The 22,795-nt window shown below is 48.8% G+C and overlaps 1 protein-coding gene across 2 annotated transcripts in view; it reads left to right on the top strand.

Moving 5' to 3' along the window:
- KSR1 (kinase suppressor of ras 1) overlaps positions 1-22,795 on the top strand; it is a 161,279-nt gene that overhangs the window by 84,109 nt on the left and 54,375 nt on the right. For both annotated transcript variants that reach the window (XM_065908773.1, XM_065908774.1), the window contains exon 2: positions 6,131-6,271. In XM_065908773.1, the coding sequence (XP_065764845.1) occupies positions 6,131-6,271 (141 nt within the window). The remainder of the gene's footprint in view (positions 1-6,130; positions 6,272-22,795) is intronic.

Below are 22,795 nucleotides of genomic sequence, written 5' to 3'. Positions count from 1 at the left end.
GGCTGGTGCCCAGGAAGGAACCACAGCTTCAGGGACCGTCCGGGGAAGGTTGGAATAAGTCCTGAGAGCTTTGGCGACTTCTTGAAGTTTGGGATGGGCTAGACAGGGACCTGGGCTTCCCAGCTGGAGCTAGTTGGTAAAGAACCCGCCTGCCAGTTGCAGGAGATATAAGAGACATGAGTTCGATCCCTGGGTCAGGAAGATCCTCCTCTGGCGGAGGGCATGGCAATCCACTCTAGTATTCTTGCTTGGAGAATCCCATGGACAGGAATCTGGAGGGCTGAGATCCATGGGGGTCACAAAGAGTCAGATATAACTGAAGTGACTTAGCAGGCATGAAAGCACAGGCATATGGCACTAGCAAAGACTGCATGAACGTCCTCTTAAGAATGTGTCGTGCAGCCCACCTGGTGGAGGGAGTCAGGGTCCCATAGGTTTGGGTGAGCTGGAGGCTGGTCCGTGAACTGTGCCTGCTGACTGGAGGGCTGGGTGAGCCGGGGGAAGGGGTGGAGGTGGGCAGGGGCCTGCAGGGACCTCGCTTCACTCTGCAAAGCATGATGGGGTCTCCTTGAAAGGGGCAGCCCCCTGTCATCGGGCAGGGTGGTAGTTGGTTTTAATGATTTCAGAGCAGGGATCAGGTGTAGCCCAGAGGGTAGGTTCCTGCACAGAGGACCCAAGGCAGTGGCCCATCATGGCTGGAGAGTGTGGAGAGTGTAGGGCAGTCTGTGGCTTTTATTCAGAGGACTCACTGCCTGGGATGGTCTGGACATGACTGGATCCGAGTGAGCCAGGTAGGCTGCCCAGCACCCACATCTTGACATCGCTCTTCTTGTCTCCCATCAAGAGTCTGAATGGATTGTGACCTTTTTGGTTATACAGAGCTATTCTGTGGGAAAATGCCATGCTTAGGGGCTTTGGGGTTGTATGAAGTTTGGGACACTGTGCTTACCTCCTGGAATTTTCATTGAGAACCCAGGGAGAGAAGAGGATAATGTACTAAGTAAATAGAAGAGAGAGATTTGCCTGGCAGTCCAGTGGTTAAGACTCAAAGCTGCAAATGCAGGGGGTGCGGCTTTGATCCCTGGTCAGGGAACCGGGATTTTTACAAGCTGCACACACAGAGAAAAAATACATAGATACGATTATTATTACTACTGGCGTTGTTGTTGAGTGTTGAGGTGATCTGCATAATTGAGAGAACTCACTGTTGTCTGTGGGAGTCTGGTGTCCCTCTCATCCTGTGCCGGGGTTCATTGCCCACTTATATCTGTCACCTCTGTCCTTATAGACTGACCCACCTGCCCTGCTTGAGATGGCACGTCCTGGGACTCTGAGAGGGCCTGTCACTTTGCTGAACGTTTTACATCCGGATTTTCTCATGTAAATCTTCACAATAGACCTTTGAGGGAAATCAAACCCATTTTACAGGTGGGGAAGCTTTGGCTGACAGGTTACATCTGTGTTCACTGCTGAGGGAGGGTGATGGTGAGGGGCTTGGAGGCCAGTTCTCTGTGTCCCGAGAGTTGGAGCACTTCCTCGGAGCTAAACTACGTCTTGGGTGTGGTTGGTGTAACTGCTGGAAACCTTTTGGGGCTTGTGTTTTTGTTGGTGGTGTTGTTCCAAGCACTTTCACATATAGTTATTTTGACTCCAGCTTCTCTAAAACAATACCGTTTTATGGTAAGATTGAAGCTGAGCTAAGGGAGATTTCCCCAAGAGCATTGATCTTACATGTCAGAACTGGAACCAGAGCCAAGATCTTTGAGCCTCGGACACTTAGCGAACACTTGCCCTGCACCATGTCTCGCTGATACCCAGCAGCTGTTTGTGGGCCCACCTGATGCTCTTCTGCTCCTTCTGTAAGTCTGACTGAGCCTCAGAGCAGGGGCAGAATGAACGCTCATGAAGTGAGAGAGTCTCAGAGGTGGATGAAGACTTTCATTCCAGCCTCGGGTCCTCCCCTGTGGCCAGAGTGCTGATGACTCTCCCTCTCGCTGCTGGGTCCCATTGCTGAAACCCCAGGTGTTCTTCCCTCCTGGAGAATTTCTGTCTTGCGGTTTTGTGGTTAAGAGAAAATGATGCTACCCATGAAAGGCCCTGGTGGAGGTCTGTGGGGCTGGGCTGGCTGGGCTGGCCGGCCCGCTGTGGTTTGTCTGGGAAAGTAACCCCTGGGTGGTTCTACAACTGTGACCAACTTTCCAAAAAGTGAGAGCAGTCTTATTTTGCTTGGGTAGGCACTGCGCACAGCACGCCAAACACCTCCTCCAGCAGAACACAAATCTGCAGGTGTTGTTTCTTCTTTATAAGCTTCAGGACACCAACCCCTCCTGGCCATGACTCAATTTCCTTCCTGGTCTTCACTGCCAGCCAGGGCTATGGATTGTCAACTGGGTACAGTGAGGAATTCCTTTAAGTTCTGCTGGGTCCTACCCACTAGGCACTCTGGGTTGCCTTTTGACAGGAACTCTGGAAAAATTAATTGCTCAGTTGTGTCCGACTCTTTGCAACCCCATGGATTGTAGCCCGCCAGGCTCCTCTGTCCATGGGATTCTCCAGGCAAGAATACTGGAGTGGGTTACCATTCCCTTCTCCAGGGGATCTTCCCAACCGAGGGATCAAACCTGCGTCTCCCCCATCGCAGGCAGATTCTTTACCGTCTGAACCACCTGGGAAGACTAGTGAGAATCTCTGCTGCTGCTGCTGCTGCTGCTAAGTCGCTTCAGTCGTGTCTGACTCTGTGCGACCCCATAGACGGCAGCCCACCAGGCTCCCCCGTCCCTGGGATTCTCCAGGCAAGAATACTGGAGTGGGTTGCCATTTCCTCCTCCAATGCATGAAAGTGAAAAGTGAAAGTGAAGTCGCTCAGTCGTGTCTGACTTTTAGCAACCTCATGGGCTGCAGCCTACCAGGCTCCTCCATCCATGGGATTTTCCAGGCAAGAGTACTGGAGTGGGGTGCCATTGCTTTCTCTGAGTGAGGATCTCTGGCAGCCTTTAAAAAAAGAAACCGCTCACTCTGCTTCAGCGGAACTCACCCTGATTTTTGACACTCTCCTGAGCCATCGCTTGCCCAACTGGCGTTTGTTTTCGACTCTCATTTTAGTAAATATGAGTGCCTGTCAGGGCTATAGAATGTAATGTGTATTCAGTTGTTCATTCATTCAACAAAGGTTTTACCATAGCAGACTGGGTGCCAGGTGCTATGCTGGCTCCTGGGGACATAGAGGTGATCAGGTGATCAAGAACATAGACCAGGCACCTGGCCTCAGGGATTTTCCCATCTAAAGAAGGAAGCAGACAGGCCAAACACTAAATGTGTGATCTGGTAGAGGACAAGGGCTGGGGCTGTGAGGAGGAGGGCTGAAGGGCTTGGGGGAGTCTTTCTGGCGGGATGGATATCTAAGCTGAGTTGTGCAGGCTGAGGGGTCACTGGGAAGAGCCTTCCTGGCAAAGGGACAAGGGCTGAGGGTCTGCAGGCTGAAAAGGGCTGGACTTGGTGATGGGGCTGAATGAGAGAAGCCCCCAGATCCTGGCTCATTGCCAAGGCCAGGTTGGCTGATCTTGATGTTGCCCTGTGTTGGCTGAAGTCTTAGCGCAATGAACAGATTATTCATCAGCTCCCAGGGGTGTGGCCCTTGAAGCATTCAGGCTGGGGACGGATAGACCTCTTTGCTGCTGATGTCAATGTCAGCAGCCTGACCTAGTTGCTTCAGGCGGAAGAGAATGGTTTTGACTTTGCACAGTTAATTGATTTATTGCCCTGTCTTTGGTCAGCAATTTGACGCTGTGGTTTGAGAGCAGTTTGGAGTGGAGGGCAGGCTGTAAGAAACCGTTTAATGTGGGGATGAGGCGCCTGTATTTCCTTCCCTCCTTTCTTTCTCAGGCATCTTTGAGCACACGTTGTGTGCCAGGTGCAGTAGTAGGCTTGTGGGGACAGTACAGTGAGGTGGGCATAGTTCCTGCTCTGATGTATAATAATGGGGGACTAACCTAGTTTTGGGGGGGAGTTTCTGTACTATAGTTCAATCCTCCCAGCCAACTGTGAGCTGGAATCATCCTTGCTGTTGTACAGATGAATGCACCAGGACTCAGGAAAATTAATGAGCTTCCCTAAGGTCACACAGTTAAATGACAGAAACTAGATCTGAATCAGATTCTTTTTTTTTTTAAATTATGAAAGTATGAACGCATTTACATACCACATTAAATTATCAAAGTCTGATAACACATTTATGTTACAAGACATCGAAAAATACAGAACAAAGGTACATGTAGTTCTACTATGTATTATTTTTTTAAGTGGACAAATTAAGATTTTCAGTTAGAGTTCCAGTATTGAATCCAGATTCTGTTCAACGCTGAAATCTGTGCTGTGTTCTCTGCCCCGGGAGCTCACATCTGTAGGGGGAGACCCGATTAGAAGCTTGAACATGAGGCCCGTGATGTGATAGCGGCTCCCAGAGAAATGTGGACAGGCCAGTATGGAGGGGAGAAGGGGGAGGATTCTAATTAGCCCAGGGGGTCTTGACCAGAAGAGAGAAGGACTTCCAGCCACTACAGACATTTGAGCAGAGGCCCAGGAGTACGGACATACAGAAAGTATTAACATTTGAGGAACAGCTCCTAGGTGAGTACTGACCTGGAGGACTGGGTGGGTCAGGGGTAGGGTGGAATGGAGATGAGGCTGGAAAAGAAAGCTGAGGTCCTGAACTTGGAATGGCCTCTGGTCACTCTTGGAGAAGGGCTCCCCAGGTGGCGCTAGTGAAAAGAACCCGCCTGCCAATGCAGGAGACTTAGGAAACGTGAATTCGATCCCTGGGTTGGGAAGATCCCCCGGAGGAGGGCACAGCCGTCCATTCCGGTATTCTTGCCTGGAGAATCCCTTGGACAGAGGAGCCTGGTGGGCTAGGGTCCATAGGGTCTCAAAGAGTTGGACACCCTGAGATATTTACAGATGAAAGAACAAGGAATGAATTAACAACAGCAAAAACTCTCGAGGGGGCAGCAGGTACTGGGGAGTGGCTCCCAAGGACAGGGTTCCTTCACGCAAGACTCTGAAGGCAGTGCTTGTCTTGAGGGGAAGCTCCCAAGCCGCCATCTCGGCAGCTCTCGTGGGGTCCCCGGGTCGCTGAGACTCAGTAGAGCCTGCCCTCTTTGGGTTATCGCTCATTTCCCTCTGTTGGAGTCCACTCCCTCTTCTTCAGTCCCGGCTGCTCTCTGCCCTGAAGGTCTTGCCGCTCCGCATTCCTCAGCCCAGTGTGGGGCGGTCGGCCCAGCGTTTGTCAAGCAGAATACCAATATTTACTCTTATATTATTTGAAGCTTTAGCGTTCTGAGACTCTTGAAACCTGTGTACAGGCTTTGCCAGGAAAACGCATAGATTCACGTACCTGACGTTTGCATGCATTTCAGGGAGTGGGTCTTGAAAGCCTTCTGGTCCCAGTCAGGGACCTTGGCCAGTGGAGCCACAGCCCACCGGCCTGGCCGGCCCTCAGGCTATGTATGCTGTGGGCTGGGCACTCATACTGAGGGCTTCATTTCTTCTCAGCCTCCCTGAGAGGGAGGTTCTATTATTACCCCCATTTTCTGGAGCAGGAAACTGAGACTTTCCTGGGGGCGGGCTGTTCTGTAGCATGTCCCAGGTCACAGGGCTCGGGTGTGTCTGAGCCCTCGGGCCCAGCCTGGGTAATCTGATTCTTGGCTGGAAGCCTCCTAAGTGGGAGGTTACTCATCCTCCCCAAGCCCCTGCATTTTTCACATCATCCATCGCTGACTCCCACTACCCCTCCCCTTCCCCCAAGCAGGAAGCCCTTCTTCCGTGTGACCCTGTTCTCTGTTCTACGTTCTGAAGAGCGTGGTCCTTGGTGGGAGGTGGGGAGGGTGGTGTGGCAGCCAGCCTTGGGTGGGACAGAGGGTGGGGCGTGGTTCTCTAGGTTTCCCTGCTGGCTCTCCCAGACCCTCCTCCTCTCCTCCTGCCTCCTCGGTTTCCTGCTTCTCCCTCTCTGAATGGCAGCAGAGGGGGCGCCTGGCAGGCCCCTGTCCTCATCTCATGGCTCGTGTGTGCCAGAGCTCCCTGTATCACGTCCACGTGCCCCGAGTGAACCCGCTTTTCTGTCCTGGGCTCCCCGCAGGCGAAGCTGCTCCGGTACATCTGCAAGCAGTGTCAGTGCAAGCTGAGCGTGGCCCCGGGCGAGAGGACTTCGGAGCTCGATAGCTACCCTCGCTTCAGCGACTGGCTGTACACCTTCAACGTGAGGCCGGAGGTGGTGCAGGTACCGGGCTATGCCGTGGGGATGAGGGTCTTCGGGTGGGATGTGGGCAGGGAGTCGAGCGAAGGGACCACACACAAGCCTGAGCACCGGCTCCACAGCGGCTACGACTGATGGGGCAGGAATGGGATGTGGGGGGGACGGCGGCAGCAGGAGGGACCCAGGGCACACGTGGCTCTAGCCTGCGTCCTGAGTGTCATCACTCCACGAGCCAGACAGCCTGACCCCACCACTCACAGGTTCATCGTGAGGACAACAGCCAGCGTTTCTGGAAACACTCGCTGTGCAACAGGCACTGCGTTGAATACTCTGTATAAATAATCTCACTTCATTTCCAAAAAGCCTTCTGAAGGAGTTACTATACTGAAAGAGTTTTATGCTTGAGAAAATTAAAACACTTGAACAAATTAAAGTGTGGATGGGTCAAATAGCTCGTTTAAAATCATACAGCTGATAAATGATTGTTTTGGAATTTAGAAGCAAGGATCTGAGTTTAGTTTTCTCCTGTAACTCCAGTAATAATACTTTTCCTTCCTTTGTTCTCTTTTCCCATCCATCCAACCTACCCACCCACCTACCCACTAAAGTAATCAGCCAGTGTGCAAGGAGAAGGTCAGAGGTCAGGGGCAGCTCTCATGGGATATCAATAAATCAGTGCTTGACAGGTGTGGTTCACCCAGGCAGGTCTTTTAAATCCCTCATTTCTCTTCTAAAATTAAAGACACACTTTGCTCTTGTTGCAAAAGTAATAGGAATTCATTTTATTTAGACACTTTGGAAAACAGAAGAAGGGGGAAAAATCACATACATATTACCACCACTCAGAGAAAAATCTGTGATCATGAAGATTTTGATAGTTCCTTCCAGCCTTTTTTTTTTTTACCCTAATACTTAAGTCTTAAAAAAAAATCTCTAGATGGGTTAGACCTGTGCTGTCTAGTAAGGTAGCTAATGTTATGTTCTTGGAATGTGGCAAGTCCACACTGAGATGTGTTATGATTTCAAAGACATAAATTCAAAAATGTGCTGAATTCTGAAGACATGATCCAGAAAAAAGAAAATATTAATAACTTAATATTTAATCTGTTGAGATGCTATTTTGGTTATGTGAAGCTAAATAAAATAAATAATTAAAATTTATTTCATATATATTTACTTTTTAAAGTGTGGCTACTCAAAAATTAAAATTTAAGTATGTGGCTTGCATTATACTTCTCTAGGGCAACACTGATTTAAGCCATCCTGAATAAACAATTTTATATTTTACTCTTATCATTGGACATGCTAACCAGCATGTTTTCCTTGTATTTTCACACTTGGTAACTGCCTCCCACCCCTTTCAGGAGCTTCATAATGTCTGAGTATATGTGCTATCGTTTACCAGGCAGAGGTTAATTCCAGTTGTTGACTATTGTTTAAGACATGGCGGTTAGTATTATTTATGAAGCTGCTTGTATATTTAAGAATTTTCACTAGGAGAGATTCCTTGGACAGGAAGTGACTTGAACTTAAGAAGTTCCTGTTGTGGGTGGGAGAAGATGGGGGTGAATGCGGGGTACCCACAAGGGCACTTCTAGCACCTTACACGCTCCCAGCCCAGGCCCTGGCCCCAGTGGCCCTCGTAGTTGTGACATACGTCCACTTTTAAGAAGCTGGCAGATCTTTAATCCATTTTGAGTTTATTTTTGTGTATGGTGTTAGAAAGTGTTCTAGTTTCATTCTTTTACAAATGGTTGACCAGTTTTCCCAGCACCACTTGTTAAAGAGGTTGTCTTTTTTCCATTGTATATTCTTGCCTCCTTTGTTGAAGATAAGGTGTCCATAGGTTCGTGGATTTATCTCTGGGCTTTCTATTCTGTTCCATTGATCTATATTTCTGTCTTTGTGCCAGTACCGTACTGTCTTGATGACTGTGGCTTTGTAGTAGAGTCTGAAGTCAGGCAGGTTGATTCCTCCAGTTCCATTCTTCTTTCTCAAGATTGCTTTGGCTATTCGAGGTTTTTTGTATTTCCATATAAATTGTGAAATTATTTGTTCTAGTTCTGTGAAAAATACCGTTGGTAGCTTGATAGGGATTGCATTGAATCTATAGACTGCTTTGGGTAGTATAGCCATTTTGACAATATTGATTCTTCCAATCCATGAACATGGTATATTTCTCCATCTATTTGTGTCCTCTTTGATTTCTTTCATCAGTGTTTTATAGTTTTCTATGTACAGATCTTTTGTTTCTTTAGGTAGATATACTCATAAGTATTTTATTGTTTTTGTTGCAATGGTGAATGGTATTGTTTCCTTAATTTCTCTTTCTGTTTTCTCATTGTTAGTGTACGGGAACACAAGGGATTTCTGTGTGTTAATTTTATATCCTGCAACTTTACTATATTCATTGATTAGCTCTAGTAATTTTCTGGTAGAGTCTTTAGGGTTTTCTATGTAGAGGATCATGTCATCTGCAAACAGTGAGAGTTTCACTTCTTCTTTTTCTATCTGGATTCCTTTTACTTCTTTTTCTGCTCTGATTGCTGTGGCCAAAACTTCCAAAACTATGTTGAATAGTAGTGATGAGAGTGGGCACCCTTGTCTTGTTCCTGATTTTAGGGGAAATGCTTTCAATTTTTCACCATTGAGGGTAATGCTTGCTGTGGGTTTGTCATATATAGCTTTTATTATGTTGAGGTATGTTCCTTCTATTCCTGCTTTCTGGAGAGTTTTAATCATAAATGGATGTTGAATTTTGTCAAAGGCTTTCTCTGCATCTATTGAGATAATCATATGGTTTTTATCTTTCAATTTGTTAATGTGTATTACATTGATTGATTTGCAGATATTAAAGAATCCTTGCATTCCTTGCATTCTTCCCGACCCAGTTATTGACCCTGGGTCTCCTGCATTGCAGGCAGATTCTTTACTGTCTGAGCCACCAAGGTAGCCACCAGGTGCTTAGTCGCTCAGTTGTGTCTGACTCTTTGTGACCCCATGGACTGTAGCCCACCAGACTCATGTCTGTAGCCTACCTTGAAGATGCTGGGGATCCACGTGAGCAGTGACTTGCCCAGGATCTCATCAGCATCATCCCTACTTGATGATGAGGACCACCAGGTTCAGAGTGGCTGAGTTAGTCTATGAGGGTCCCTGAACTGGTAACAGGGGCAGACTTGAGGGTCAGACCCAGGGCTGCTGGACTCCAAACAGTGCCTTCTAACTTCCTTTCTTGGGCTTAAGACGTCTTTGGCAGATGGCTTAGCTCCTCCAGGGATTTCCCTCAGATCTGTAGAGATGTGAAATATGCTGGAGACCCAGCCTCACCCATGTCAGTCTTCAAGAGAGGAGCCAGCCGTGCCCAGGGCAGAAGCCAGGACCCTGGAGGCTGGCTACAGGAGCTTTTTGGCCTCTGGGGAGCCCTCTGGTGGCAGCCGGGACAGGGGTCCCCCAGCCGGGCCCAGAGGTGTCGTGGATCCTCAGTTAAGTGGTGTTTGAATCACATGAGGACTTGCCTGGTGGTCCAGTGGCTAAGACTCTGTGCTCCCAATGCAGGGGACCCAGGGCTTGATCCCTGGTTGGGGAACTAGATCCCACATGCTGCAACTAAAAAAGACTCCACATGCTGCAACTAAGGCCTGGTACAGCCAAATAAATATTTTTTAAAAACAAAGTCATCTGTGATAGTCAAAGTAGGGTGTAAACGAGGGGAGAGCTCATTTGTGTGCAGGTTCGGGCAGGCTGGAGAGCCCAAGAGCCAGGTGTGTTTGGGAATCAGGATGCTCCCTGGTGGAGGGCACTGGGGCAGAGTCTGAGCAGAGAGCTGTGTGCAGGTGGTGGGGTTGGGGAGAGACAGCAGGAATGTCTCTGGTTGCTTGGTGTTTTGCTTCAAGATATACTGGAGACACATGCACCTCTTTCTGTGTCCCCTCACCCCCTCCACCTCCCCGGCCTGCATCATGGTCCAGGCGCCCATCCTCTCCACCGAGCTCCTGCAGCAGCCCCAGAACTGTCTCCCTGTCTCCCTACTTTATCATTGACCTGCTTCATTCTATTTTCCACACAGCATTGTGGAAATGTAAATTGGACCATGTCATTTTCCAGGGCTTCCCATTTCTTTCCGAATAAACACCAGATGCCTCACACACTTTGACCTCTGCCTGTCTCTGACCTCATCTCACTAACCCTGCCCTTCACTCCCTCTGGTCTGACTTTTGCACCCATTCCCTTGCTCCCTGGAGTGCTCTTTCCTAGGCTTATCCCATGGACATCATTCTAGTGTCAGATTCATTGTTACCTCCTTCATGCAGTCTTCCCTGATGAGCAAAAGATCATTCTTATATTTCTTTCTCTTTTTTTTAAAAAATTTTTTATTTTGTACTGGGGTATAGCCAACTGTCATTGTTGTGATAGTTTCAGGTGAAAAGCGAAGGGATTCAGCCATATATATACATGTATCCATTCTTCCTCCAAACTGCCCTCCCATCCAGGCTATATAATAGGTCCTTGTTGGTTATCCGTTTTAAATATAGCAGTGTGTACATGGCCATCCCAAACTCCCTAACTATCCCTTCTAGCCAGCAACTATAAGTTCATTTTCTAAGTCTTTGTGTCTCTTTCTGTTTTGTAAGTAAGTTCATTTGTGTCATTTCATTTTAGGTTTCACATACAAGGGATGTCATACAATATTTCTGATATTTCTCCTTGTCCATCTGACTTGCTTCACCCAGTATGATGCTCTCTAGGTCCATCTATGTTGCTGCAAATGGCGTTATTTCATTCTTTTTAATGGCTGTTAACTCCTATGTTTCTTAACTCCACCAATTGTGTGGATTCTGACTGGCTCCCACTCTACTCTGCTAGGCCCTGATGTATCCTGTGGGCTTTCAGCCAGAATTGGTTCTAGAATAGGTTGTTGTTCAGTCACTTAGTCTTGTCTGACTCTTTGCAACCCCGTGGACTACAGCATGCCAGGCCTTCCTGCCCTTCGCCATCTCCCGGAGCTTGCTCAAACTCATGTCCTTTGAGTCGATGTTACCATCCAACCATCTCATCCTCTGTCACCCCCTTCTCCTCCTGCCTTCAATCTTTCCCAGCATCAGGGTCTTTTCGAATGAATCAGTTCTTCGCATCAGATGGCCAAAGGATTGTAGCTTCAGCTTCAGCATCAGTCCTTCCAATGAATATTCAGGGTTGATTTCCTTTGGGATGGACTGGTTTGATCTCCTTGCTGTCCCACTTAAGAGTCTTCTCCAACACCATAGTTTGAAAGCATCAATTCTTTGAAACTCAGCCTTCTTTATGGTCCATCTCTCACATCCATACATGACTACTGGGAAAACGATAGCTTTGACTATTCGGACCTTTGCTGAGAAAGTGATGCACCACCTAGATAGGCAGGTGCACATTTCAGAAACTAAAGTTCCAAATGGCATGAAAGCCACGCCCCTTTCCACAGTTGACCTCAGAGACAGAATCCTTTGACTTCTGAATGTCAGCAAAACCACTGTTTATTTTCCTAAATAAATGTTTTATTTTGGAATAGTTTTAGATTTACAGGAAAGTTGCAGAGTCAGTGCAGAGTTCCCGTCTGCACCCCTCACCCAGCATCCCCTGTCATTAACATCATATATTACCAGGGTACATTTGTGAAAATTCAGAACATGGCATTGGTTTATGACTACTAATTACTCCAGATTATTACTACTAATTACTCCAGATTCTATTGGGATTTCACCAGTTTTTCCATTACTGTACTCTTCCTGTTCTAGGTTCCAATCCAGGGTACCATGTTGTTTTCTTTAAAAATGTATTAATTTAGTTGTGGCACGCCGGATCTAGATTGAACCTGGACCCCTTGCTTTAGAAGTGCTGAGTCTTAGCCACTGGACCACCGGGGAAGTCTCACCACATTGTTTTTATTCACATACAAATTTGTTTCCCTCTTTTTAAAGAAAATATATATATAAGATGCTAAAATGGGATCATAGAATAGTATCATCCTGAGGTTTTTAGTTTGAATTTCATCTCTGTGTTGGTCCAGGCAAGCCCACCTCATTCTTCTTTCTTTTAAAATTGTTTATTTACTTATTTGGCTGTGCTGGGTCTTGCAGGCTTTCTCTAGGTGCAGACTTTCTCAGTGCTTCTCACTGAGGTGGCTTCACTTGTTGTGGGACATGGGCTGGAGGGTGCACGGGCTTCAGCAGTTGCAGCACGTGGGCTCAGCAGCTGCGGCTCCTGGGCCCTCGAGCACAGGTTCAGTAGCTGTGGTGAATGGGCCTAGTTCCTCCAGGGCATGTGGGATCTTCCCAGACCAGGGATCAAACCCCTGTCTCCTGCATTTGCAGGTGGATTCTTTGCCACTGAGCCGCCAGGGAAGCCCGCTTCATTCTTCTTTAGCAATGGAATAGGAAGAGGTTGGGTTTCTCCTCAATATCTCAGGAATGGCTGTGTTGGAGCCCTCCAGAAGGTATCAGCTTGTGCCCAGTAGAAGCTGTGTGCCAGGCAGCGTGGGGCCTGGCATGCAGGAAGCCCTGGCAGATATTTGCTGGTGAAAAGTGACTGAGGAATGAGCAAAAGTCACAGTGGGATGCAGGCTGGGGGTGCCAGACTTGAAAACGGGGTCTCTGTCTTTTTTCTGTTCAGTTTTTTGGAGAAAGGATCCAAATCCACGAAGTCTGGCATTTCCTTATGCTGAGCTGTGGGGGTGCACTGCTGCAGTCAACACCCTCAAGACGATTTTGCCAGGACTGCTCCCTGAGGCCTCTGGGAATGGTTTTTGTGTGATGGGACTTGCCTCGTCAGTCTCTTGGGGTTCTCTGCTGATCCTGACCCTTCATGGCTTCGTGACTGGGGCTCTGATTTTTCATCAGAAAAATACCTGCATTGTATGTGAGTGTAGCCCTGTGTCCATGTATAACCTCCTCCTTCCTTTTCAAAATCTCCTTCCCGGGCTCCCCCTCCGTGGATGTGTGCTTAGTCACTTCAGCGTGTCCAACTCTTTGCCTATGGACCAGAGCCCGCCAGGCTCCTCTGTCCGTGGGATTCTCCAGGCAAGACTATGGAGTGGGTTACCCTGCCCTCCTCCAGGGGACTCTTCCTTATTCAGGGACTGAACCCACATCTCTTAGGTCTCCTGCATTGGCAGACAGGTTCTTTTCCATTACTGCCACCTGGGAAGCCGTTTGTCCTTCTAGAGCTATCTAAACATCATTTCAGCTTTGTCTTTAAGATTGCAGTCACAAGTTTGTGGTCATACAGTCTCCAGGAAAGAACGCCTTTCTGTTGGATGAAGAGAGGGTCTGGACATGGAAGTGGCCGCAGGGCAGTGTGGCTCCACTGGGGTCCTGGTGTGGATGAAGGGACTCTGCACTCTCCCTTCTTTTCCCACCAGGGACACACCCCAGCCCTCTCCGGCTCCAGAGCCTGCTGCGGGCCCTTCTGACCTGTGTGAACCCTGACTCCTTCACCTCGGATGCTGGAGACAGGCAGCTCTGGAGATGCCATCATCTATTCACCCAATGTGGGAGATGTGGGTTCGATCCCTGGGTCGGGAAGATCCCCTGGAGGAGGGCATGGCCACCCATTCCACTATTGTTGCCAGGAGAATCCCATGGACAGAGCCTGGTGGGCTGCAGTCCATGGGGTTGCAGAGTTGGACACGACTGAGCGACTGATACACACACACAGAGCTCCTCCTAGTGAGAAGGCTGGGTTCATCGGGGGGATGGATGGAAGGTGAGATGGTGCCCCTGACAGGTGAGGAGTAGGAGTGTCCGCCCTGAGCAGATCTGGATGGTTGGGGGTCGTTAAGATGAGGGAGTGGGCAGGCGAGTGAGTGTAGAGGCAGGGGCACTTCTCTGGGCATCTAGAGTCACACGCTGTGATTATTTCCGCCCTCCTCCCACCCTCTTCCTCGTCTACAGGTTAAAAACGACAAATCACAGCTTCATGTTCTGGCTGCAGCTGGGGAAATGATTTCACAGCCTGCTGGCATGGAGCCATTTTTTTTTTTCCCCTTCGGCAATTTCCCTGTTGGAAGTTGTTAAAGGAAGTGGCAAGCGCTGGCTGGGACCAGTGCTAGCAGGGAGCGTGGGGGATGCAGAGGCTGGATTCCAGGGCTGCAGCCATGGTCCACAGGCTCTTTGAATAAGCTCGTGCTGGTGGCGTGTTCAGAATTGAAGATGCAGGCGGGTCCGGTAAGGAGTTTTTGTGGTGTCTCCCTCTGGGCAGGTTTCTCTTTCCTCTTTCCGTGTATCCCCGTGTGTAAAGTCAGGTCTTCTCTTGGGGATGGAGAAGAAAGCTGCCTGACTTCCACTACCATCTTGGCTTACCATTGGCTGGGAGTGGCTGCAGCTCCGTGAGCCCCAGGAGGTAGGCCGTGTGGAGCGGGAGGCTGTGGAAGGGTAGACCAGAGGAGTGAGTGGATATTTGGCTCCTAGGTTCAGCTTTAATAGACGTGAATCCTGCCACCCTCACTCCTAGCCTCTCCTCCCGCCCTCTTCCCATCCCTACTCTCTCCCTCTGGAAGCCCGAGTCCCCGCCATCCTGACTGCCTTGGCAGCTGGGAGCATCCTTGGATTGTGGCCCACACCCTCACCCGGCCGCCGGCAGGGATCTGGACCGGCTGTCAGTCCTATGGGCCCAGGGCTGCCTCCATACAGAGGGGTTGAGCCTCGGGCACTGATCTCAGTACCAGCTCAGTGTGGCTGGCAAGTGGAGCCCTGGCCAGCAGACTGGCCTGTGGGCATCACCCAGCCAGTCAGGAGAAGACCTGAAGCCAGATATGGAAGGAAGACGGCAAACTGTAAGGGAGCATTTTATAGATGCCATCCTCTTTAATTCCTGGGATGGGGGTTGGGGGAAACACTAGGATTCCTACTTTATAGCTGGGGAAACTGAGGCTCAGAGACGTTGAGTGACATGTTAGCGTCACACAGCAGGCGGATAACCGAGTCAGGATTCAAACTCACATTCTTGTGACTCCAAAGCCTGGCTTCCTTCCCCTGACAGATCTTTGTCCTCTGATGTCTGACCCAGAATAGCCCAGCCTGGGGGGGGCTACTGTATGTAGTTGCGTGGTTGAATTGATCTTTATTTCTTCCAGTCTTCCTCTGTCTCCACTCCCCTTCCTGCTCCCTCCTACCCTCTTCCCCTCTCTCAGTCTCTTTCTTTTCTGTTTTTTTCCAGCCTCCCTTTCTCCCCTTCCCCACTCTTCCTTTCTCTTCTTCCATCGCTCTATGGTTCTTCCTTTCCTCAATCTCCTTCTTTCTCTCCTTTCCAGTCGCCTGTTCGACATCGGATGATCACTTACCTTGTGGCAGTTACCCAGGTTCATTACTATAGGGGATTCCTTGATGAACAAAGTGCAGTCTGCCCTGAGGGGCTTACAGGGTGGTGGGATGTACTCATCTCCAAATAACCACGGTGATGGGTCCCCAGGGAGGAAAGGATGAAACATGGCAGGATGCAGGGCAGAGGATGCCTGCTCATGTTTTCGCCTGTTGGTCCACGCATGCGCTCACCCAGTGAACACACACTTACCTCCTGTTGTGAGTCAGGTCCTGTTCTAGGCACTGCCCATGAGTTCCTGTCCTTACAAGACTTGCAGACATCACCCTCTCCCATGGATGAAGTGATTTATTTTTCTGATCATGAGCCAACGTGCCCTCTTTTAAGCTTTGAGTGAGGAGGTACTCCTGGTTCCTGGATATCTGAAAAACCGTGGGATGACTGCTCTGCTCAGCCTATATTGGTTGGGCAGTTTTTACAGTGAGCCCATTTCCTCAATCTTTTAGATTTCTGGGCTGCCAAGTCCAAAAGAAAAAAAAAAAAAACCCGACGAGACTGGCAGTACCACGTGGGCAGGGACCTGACTCTCTTGTTCATTGCTCTATCTCCAGTGCCTGGCATGTAGGAAGTGTTCTCGATGAATTACTGAAAATAAGATTATCCAAGAGTTTTGGTCTCTTCGGTCTCAGGAACTCTCTGATCTGAGCTAGTGAAAGTTGAGTCGCAGGGGTCTCGGGGGAGGTCTTTGGGGGCTGCTGAGGCCTGGGGTTCCTGAACTGCTTTTGGTTTCCGTTGGCAACAGGCAGACTTGAGCAAGACCGTGTGCCTGTCGCTTCCTCCGGGGCCATTGGCTCCTGAGCTGTTGGCCTTCCTTCTCTGGGGACTGCCTCCAAGGCAAGATTGCCCTGGAACAGATCTGCCCAGCTAGATAATGGGAAATTCTGGTGTCAATACCACACTGTTCTAATTATCTTAAAGAAAAAGTCTCTTCTCTCATTGCTGTTCCTTTAAAAAATAAAAAAATCAGTATATAATTTCAGTGGCTCCTGCTTCCAGCTCTGTGCCTTTGAGCAGGCAGTAAGATTAGAAAGCAAGATTGCTTAAGGGCGTGACCCCTGGAATTAGACAGCCTAGCCATGGTGCTGGGAGGCAGACATAAGCTTCACTTTGCCACTTGCCAATGGTGTGATCTTGGATCTTACCTTTCTGAGCCCGTTACTAGTCTGTCGGCTGCTCTAACTAGAAACTGAGGAGTCGTTTCTGATTCCTTCTGCTTCCTCCACCTTGACATTCAGTTGACTAGCAAATCCTACTAGCTCTCTTTCCAAATATATATCCCCAATCCATCTATGTCTCTTTTTCACCACTGCCACCTCCCTAGCCCTAGCTACTTCCTGGACTTGTGCATTAGCACCTGCATTGCTGTTTATATCAGTCTTGCCCTTCCCTCCCTTTCATTGTTCACGAGGAAAGAGTGATTTTTCTTCTTTGTCATCTTTTTGTTGTTGTTGTTCAGTCACTAAGTCATGTCTGATTCTTTGTGACCCTGTGGACTGCAGCACGCCAGGCTCCTCTGTCCTTCACCATCTCCCGGAGCTTGCCCAAATTCATGTCCATTGAGTCGGTGATGCTATTTATCTGTCTCATCTGCTTCTACTTTTGCCTTCAATCTTTCCCAGCATCGAGGTCTTTTTTCAGTGAGTTGACTCTTTGCATCAGTTGGCCAAAGTATTAGAGCTTCAACTTTAGCATCAGTCCTTCCCATAAATAGTCAGCGTTGATTTCCTTTATGATTGACTGGTTTGATTGCTTTGCTGTCCAAGGGACTCTCAAGAGTCTTCTCCAGCACTACAATTCGAAAGCGTTACTTCTTTGAGGCTCAGCCTTCTTTATGATCCAACTCTCATATCCATACATGACTACTGGAAAAACCATAGCTTTGACTATACAGGCCTTTGTCTTCTTTTTAAGATATTTGTTTACTTATTATTCGGCTGTGTTGGGTCTGGAACATGCAGGCTCTTCACTGCAGCGCTCAGGCTTCTCTCTAGTCGGGGTGCACGGGCTCACCTCCTTGAGTTGTGTTGTATCTTGAGGGCTTAGTTTCCCTGTGGCATGTGGGATCTTAGTTCCCCAACCAGGGATCAAGCCTGTGTCCTTTGCATTGGAAGGCGGAGTCTTAACCACTGGACCATCAGGGAATTCCCGCGTGATTCTTCTTAAAGCCTCAATCCGACCCCCTCACTTTTCTGAGTACGTTGCTTCACTGGTGTCTTGTTGCACTCAGCATACTATCCAGACCCCTCACCATGACCTTCAAGGCTCTGGAGTATTGACATCTTCTTCCTTCTGTGTCTCCTCCTGCCCCTTTTCACCCTTCCCCTCATGTTAGGACAGGTCAGGTTGTTTCCTGTCGTAGTCCGGGGCCTCTGTGAATTCTGTTTCCTCTGTCTGGAAGTTTCTATACTGTCATGGCTAGCACCTTCTCATCCTCTGATGGGAGCTTAGAAGTCAGCTCTTCAGAGAAGCTATCCTGTCTAAAATTAGATGCACACCCCCCCCCCCCCCCCCGCCCCCATAGCCACCACTGTCTCAGTATACTATTTCCTTTTGGCACTTATTCACCAATCTCGATTACGTATTTTAGTTATTTTTGAATTTGTTTTTTATTGTTTCTTGATAGAATATAAGCTCCCTAAGGAAAGAGACTATATATTTTGTTCGCTGCTGTATCCTCTGTGCTGAGTAAGGTGCCCGGCCCACCCTTGCTATTCAGTAGTTGTCTGTTGATTATGGGTGGATGGATGGATGGATAAATAAGTGGAGAATGACATGGTACCAGGGCACATAGTAAACCCTTACTAAGTAAAAGCTATTATGTTCTCCTACAACTAGTTAAAACTTTTCTATAACCAAGTTCCAATACAAGTTGGCTTAAAGAAAACAGTCTTTTATCAGCTTAGGTAATAAAAGTCCAGGGAAGTCTGGATGCAGAAGCCCAGATGATACCTTTAGAACACACTTCTCAGACAGGCCCACTCCACGTGGCAGGCTTGAAGGGCACCAGGAGCTAAGCCTCACTTTTTTTCAGCAGAGTAGCGGTATTGCCTGTTAAGAGCTTCTTACCCTAGAACCGTGGGTGAAAAATCCCAAGGAAGGCTCTGATTGGCTTGGCTTTAGTCATGTGCTCACATAAGAACCAATCACAGAGCTAGTAAGACAGAGAGCTCCCATTGACCAAAATTAGGCCATAGATTCAGCCCTTGGCAGAACGATGGTGAGCTGAAGGATCAAGGCCATCTGCACTTGGGAAATGTGTCTTGGAGGAAAGACTACCCTGCAGACAGAAGAAGCATGCACAAGCACACACTCACTCCCAACTGTTGCTACTGGAGCTCCCCGCCCTCACCCTCACCAGGGCTCTCCATGGGGCTGGGTCACCTGGCTTTCCCCTGGGGGGGTCTCGGGGTGCCATTGTGCCAGCTTTTCCCAACAGTGAGCAGAACTCCTTTGTTGGTATAGGAGGTGATGCACCTCAGGGTCAGAGGTGAGTCATCAAAGGCCTAGACCCTGGCAGGGGGTCCTCAGAGATCTTATATCTAGGATGTAATAGGTGAGCCTGTTCCTCAGTTTTTTAAAAATTAATATTTATTTTTGGCTGTGCTGGCCTTCATCCCTTTGTGTGGGCTTCCTCTAGTTGCAGTGAGTGGGGGCTACTCCTCACCGGGGTGTGAGAGCTTCTCATTGCAGTGGCCTCTCTTGTTGTGGAGTCCAGGCTCCAAGCATGCGGGCTTCAATAGTTGTGGCACACATGCTTAGTTGCTCCGTTACCAGGGAAGTCCCAGTTTTTATTTTTAATAACACCTCATTTTCTTCACTGTGAAAACAAAAAATATTTATTTTAGAAAGTATACAAAAGCAAAGAAAATAGGTCCTCTGTAACCCTACACAGAGGTAATGATTGCTTCTTGGCTTTTCAGGGTGTTTTTTGTTTTTTCTTAATAGTCAATAATTTACACAAATATTCCTTTTCAAAGTATGAAAAGCGTAGAAATTAAAGGAAACAATACTACTGTTTATTGACGGTTTACATCATAATCTTACAACCAAGAGGAAATGCTGGAAACATTTTGGTACATTCCCTTCCAGTTGGCCTTCTTTGTTGGTTGATCTTTCTTTTCTTTTTTAATGTCATCTATTCGTGAATTTATACTATGATTGTTTAGCAAGTGTTGCCAGTGTGCCTGGCAGTGAGCTGTGAGCTTTATGTGGAGTCTCTTTCAGTCCTCCCAGTAACCTTCTGGGGAGATGTCTTTAATTCCATTCTGGCTGCTGTAACAAAAATAACATAGAGTGGGCTGGGCAGCTTATAAACAACAGAAATTTATTTCTCACCGTTCTGGTGACCAGGAAGTCCTAGATCAAGGTGCCAGTAGATACAGTATCTGGTGAGGATCCACTTCCTGGTTCATAGATGACCATTTTCTGCTGTGTCTTCACATGACGGGAGGAACCAGGCAGCTCTCTGGTGTTTTTTATAAGGACACTAATCCCAAACTGAGGGCTCCACACTCATGACGTCTCAAAGACCCTACTAATACTGTCACACTGGGATTAAGTTGCCACATGTGAATTTTGGGGAGAACACGTGTTTAGTTTGTAGCAAGAGGCAATGCTTTTATCCCCAAAGTAGGATAGAGAGAGGCTTCCCTGGTGGCTCAGATGGTAAAGAATCTGCCTGCAGTGCGGGAGACCCGGGTTCGATCCCTGGGTCAGAGAGATCTTCTGGAGAAGGGAATGACAACCCACTCCAGTATTCGTGGCTGGGAAATCCCATGGACAGAGGAGCCTGGTGGGCTCTACAGTCCATAGGGTTGCAAAGAGTTGGACAGAACTGAGCAACTGACACTTCCATAGGACAGAGACAGAGAAACTGACAGTGTCACTTATCCCAGGTCACTTAGACGGTAAGTGGAGGAGCCAGGATTCATTTCCGGGAAGTCTGTCTCAAAAGCCAAGGTCACAACACACACACAGACACACAACACACACACTTTATATTCTCATGGATAGACCCATGTTGTGTATTTCCTCTGTGATCTTGAACATCTTTTCTTTTTAAAAACTTTGTCTTAAAAGTAACATTTTGTAAATCTAATGACACATGTTTATCATAAGAAAATTTGAAGATACACAGAAGCCCAAAAAAGAAAAAAAAAAAAAAATCCCCCTACAACCCCACCAGCCACTATTTGCCAACCATATAACTTTAGACCTTTTTTCCCCCATCTACACATAGTCAAGTGCATCCTTTTTGGCATACGGTTCTGAGTTTTGATAGCTGGTAGCTCTTCCCACGGGTGTCTAAACCACCCAACCCCAGATCTGTGAGAACCGCAGAGGCAGTGGGAGCAGTGGGAGTTCATGCAGGGGTGGGGGTTCATGTGGGGGTGGGGGTTCCCCAGATGATTCACTGGAAGAGGGGGGATGATCGTGCTTCTTGTTGACTCAAGTCTGAATCTTTGGAGGAGGGCCAGGAGGCAGGGAACACCTCTCTGTCTGCGGCTGGTATCCTAGGTACCCTAGGTACCTGGCCCCCTGCCCGACACCCGGCCCCCTGCAGCGAGGCTGGCTGGAACCTGCGTGTCTTACACCCAGCACCTGCTCCGGGAGCTATGTGCTGACTCCCCAGCGCCCGGGCACAGACTATTTTTGGCTGCAGTGACTGTTCACTACAGTCATGAAAACAGAAACTCTTCTCCCTCCCTTGTCCTTCCCTGGGACAGCACGCCGGGGGCCGGGGCTGCCGGGGACCCTGGGCTCGGGCCCCTCGTCATGCACTGCCTGTGGAGCTGGGTGCCGGCCAAGGCTACGCGGGGCTCAGGGACCCCGCCTCCTGTGGTGCTGCGCGAGGCCCGGAGCCTGGACCAGCCCGGGCCGAAGGGTTGCGAGGTAGGCACTGGGGTCTGGGATCAAGTGGCCTTTCCATGAGAGCCTGGGAGGGAGTGTGTTTGGCTGGGCCCCGGGTCCTCACTTTGCTGTCTTATAGAACACATCAGGAAAAACAAGCATATTGGGGTGGAATGTGCCTTCCATTTCATAGCATTTCATTCGCTTTCTTTTTTACAGTGAAGTGGCTGGTGGGGACCCATTGGGCACTTATTGAAATAGATTTTTCTCCGTTCTCCTGGTGAACGGTTTGGGGCCCAATTGTGCTTTTGGTTTGAACAGGGCACACACTTGTTTTGAGCCAGCTTCTTCCTCTGGGAGCTTAGGAAACCGGAGTTGTATGGGCAGGCCCAGCCCTGCCTCAGTGCTTCTGGTCAACCTGATAAGAGGAGGCCAAGCCGTGTAGAGACTGTGTGTGCTAGATTTGGAGGTACACGGATCAGGGTCCAACCCAGGCTCCATTGCTTGCTTGCTGTGTCTTAGGTGAGTAACCTAATCTTTCTGAACTCCACTTTCCTTCACAACCAAGCAATCGTGCCCAGGCCGCTTCACAAGTGGCTGTGGTACAAGGAGTTGTTATTTGATGATTGGACTGGTTGTGAAAAGAGGCAATGTGTCAAGAAGCTGGGTGAGAGTCAACATGCCACAGCCCTGGGTGGGTCTTAGAGCTCAGCTCAGAACCTGGGTGTTTGGCTGTAGCTGGTGATGTGGGGTTTGCTGCTTCTTTTCAAAAAGAAGAAAAATGTGTGTCACCAAAGTAGGCAGGGGTTGGGGTGGGCAAGAGCAGGGAGTCGAGGATCTCTGCTGCCCACCCACTATCTTCTGAGCCACCAAGACTTTAGGGACTTGCCAGGGTGAGACCATGAGCCAAGAACCCCTCTGCTTCCGATTCCATGGGGCTTTGGACACATGAGGTGTGCGCATCGCATGGCGTCCCTTAGGTCAGCACCTTTGGAAAAGATTCTCAGGGCAGACTTCAGGGAAGTCTTCCTCTTGGCTCACTTTCTTAGAGTAGCTCAGAAAAGTTGGCAGGAATGAAACCTTTCTATCTGGGTAAGGAATGCTCACCAGGGGTTGGTACATCCTGGTGTTAGTCACTGGCAACGCCTTGATCCTGTTGTTCTGGGTGACCCAGATAGGTCCCCTCCCCTCTCTGGGCCTCGATTTCCTCCTCTTTAAAATGAGTATTGGACTAGACTGTCTCTAAGGGTCCTTTGAGGGGTTCCTGGGTGGCGCTAGCAGTAAAGAACCCACCTGCCGATGCAGAAGACGAAAGGGACACGGGTTTGATCCCTGGGTCCGGAA

Source organism: Muntiacus reevesi, chromosome 18 (genome assembly GCF_963930625.1).
Source record: "Muntiacus reevesi chromosome 18, mMunRee1.1, whole genome shotgun sequence".
Classification (NCBI taxonomy): Eukaryota; Metazoa; Chordata; class Mammalia; order Artiodactyla; family Cervidae; genus Muntiacus; species Muntiacus reevesi.
The sequence above is the reverse complement of the archived record's forward strand: the minus strand, read 5'-3'. Positions and strand labels throughout refer to the sequence as shown.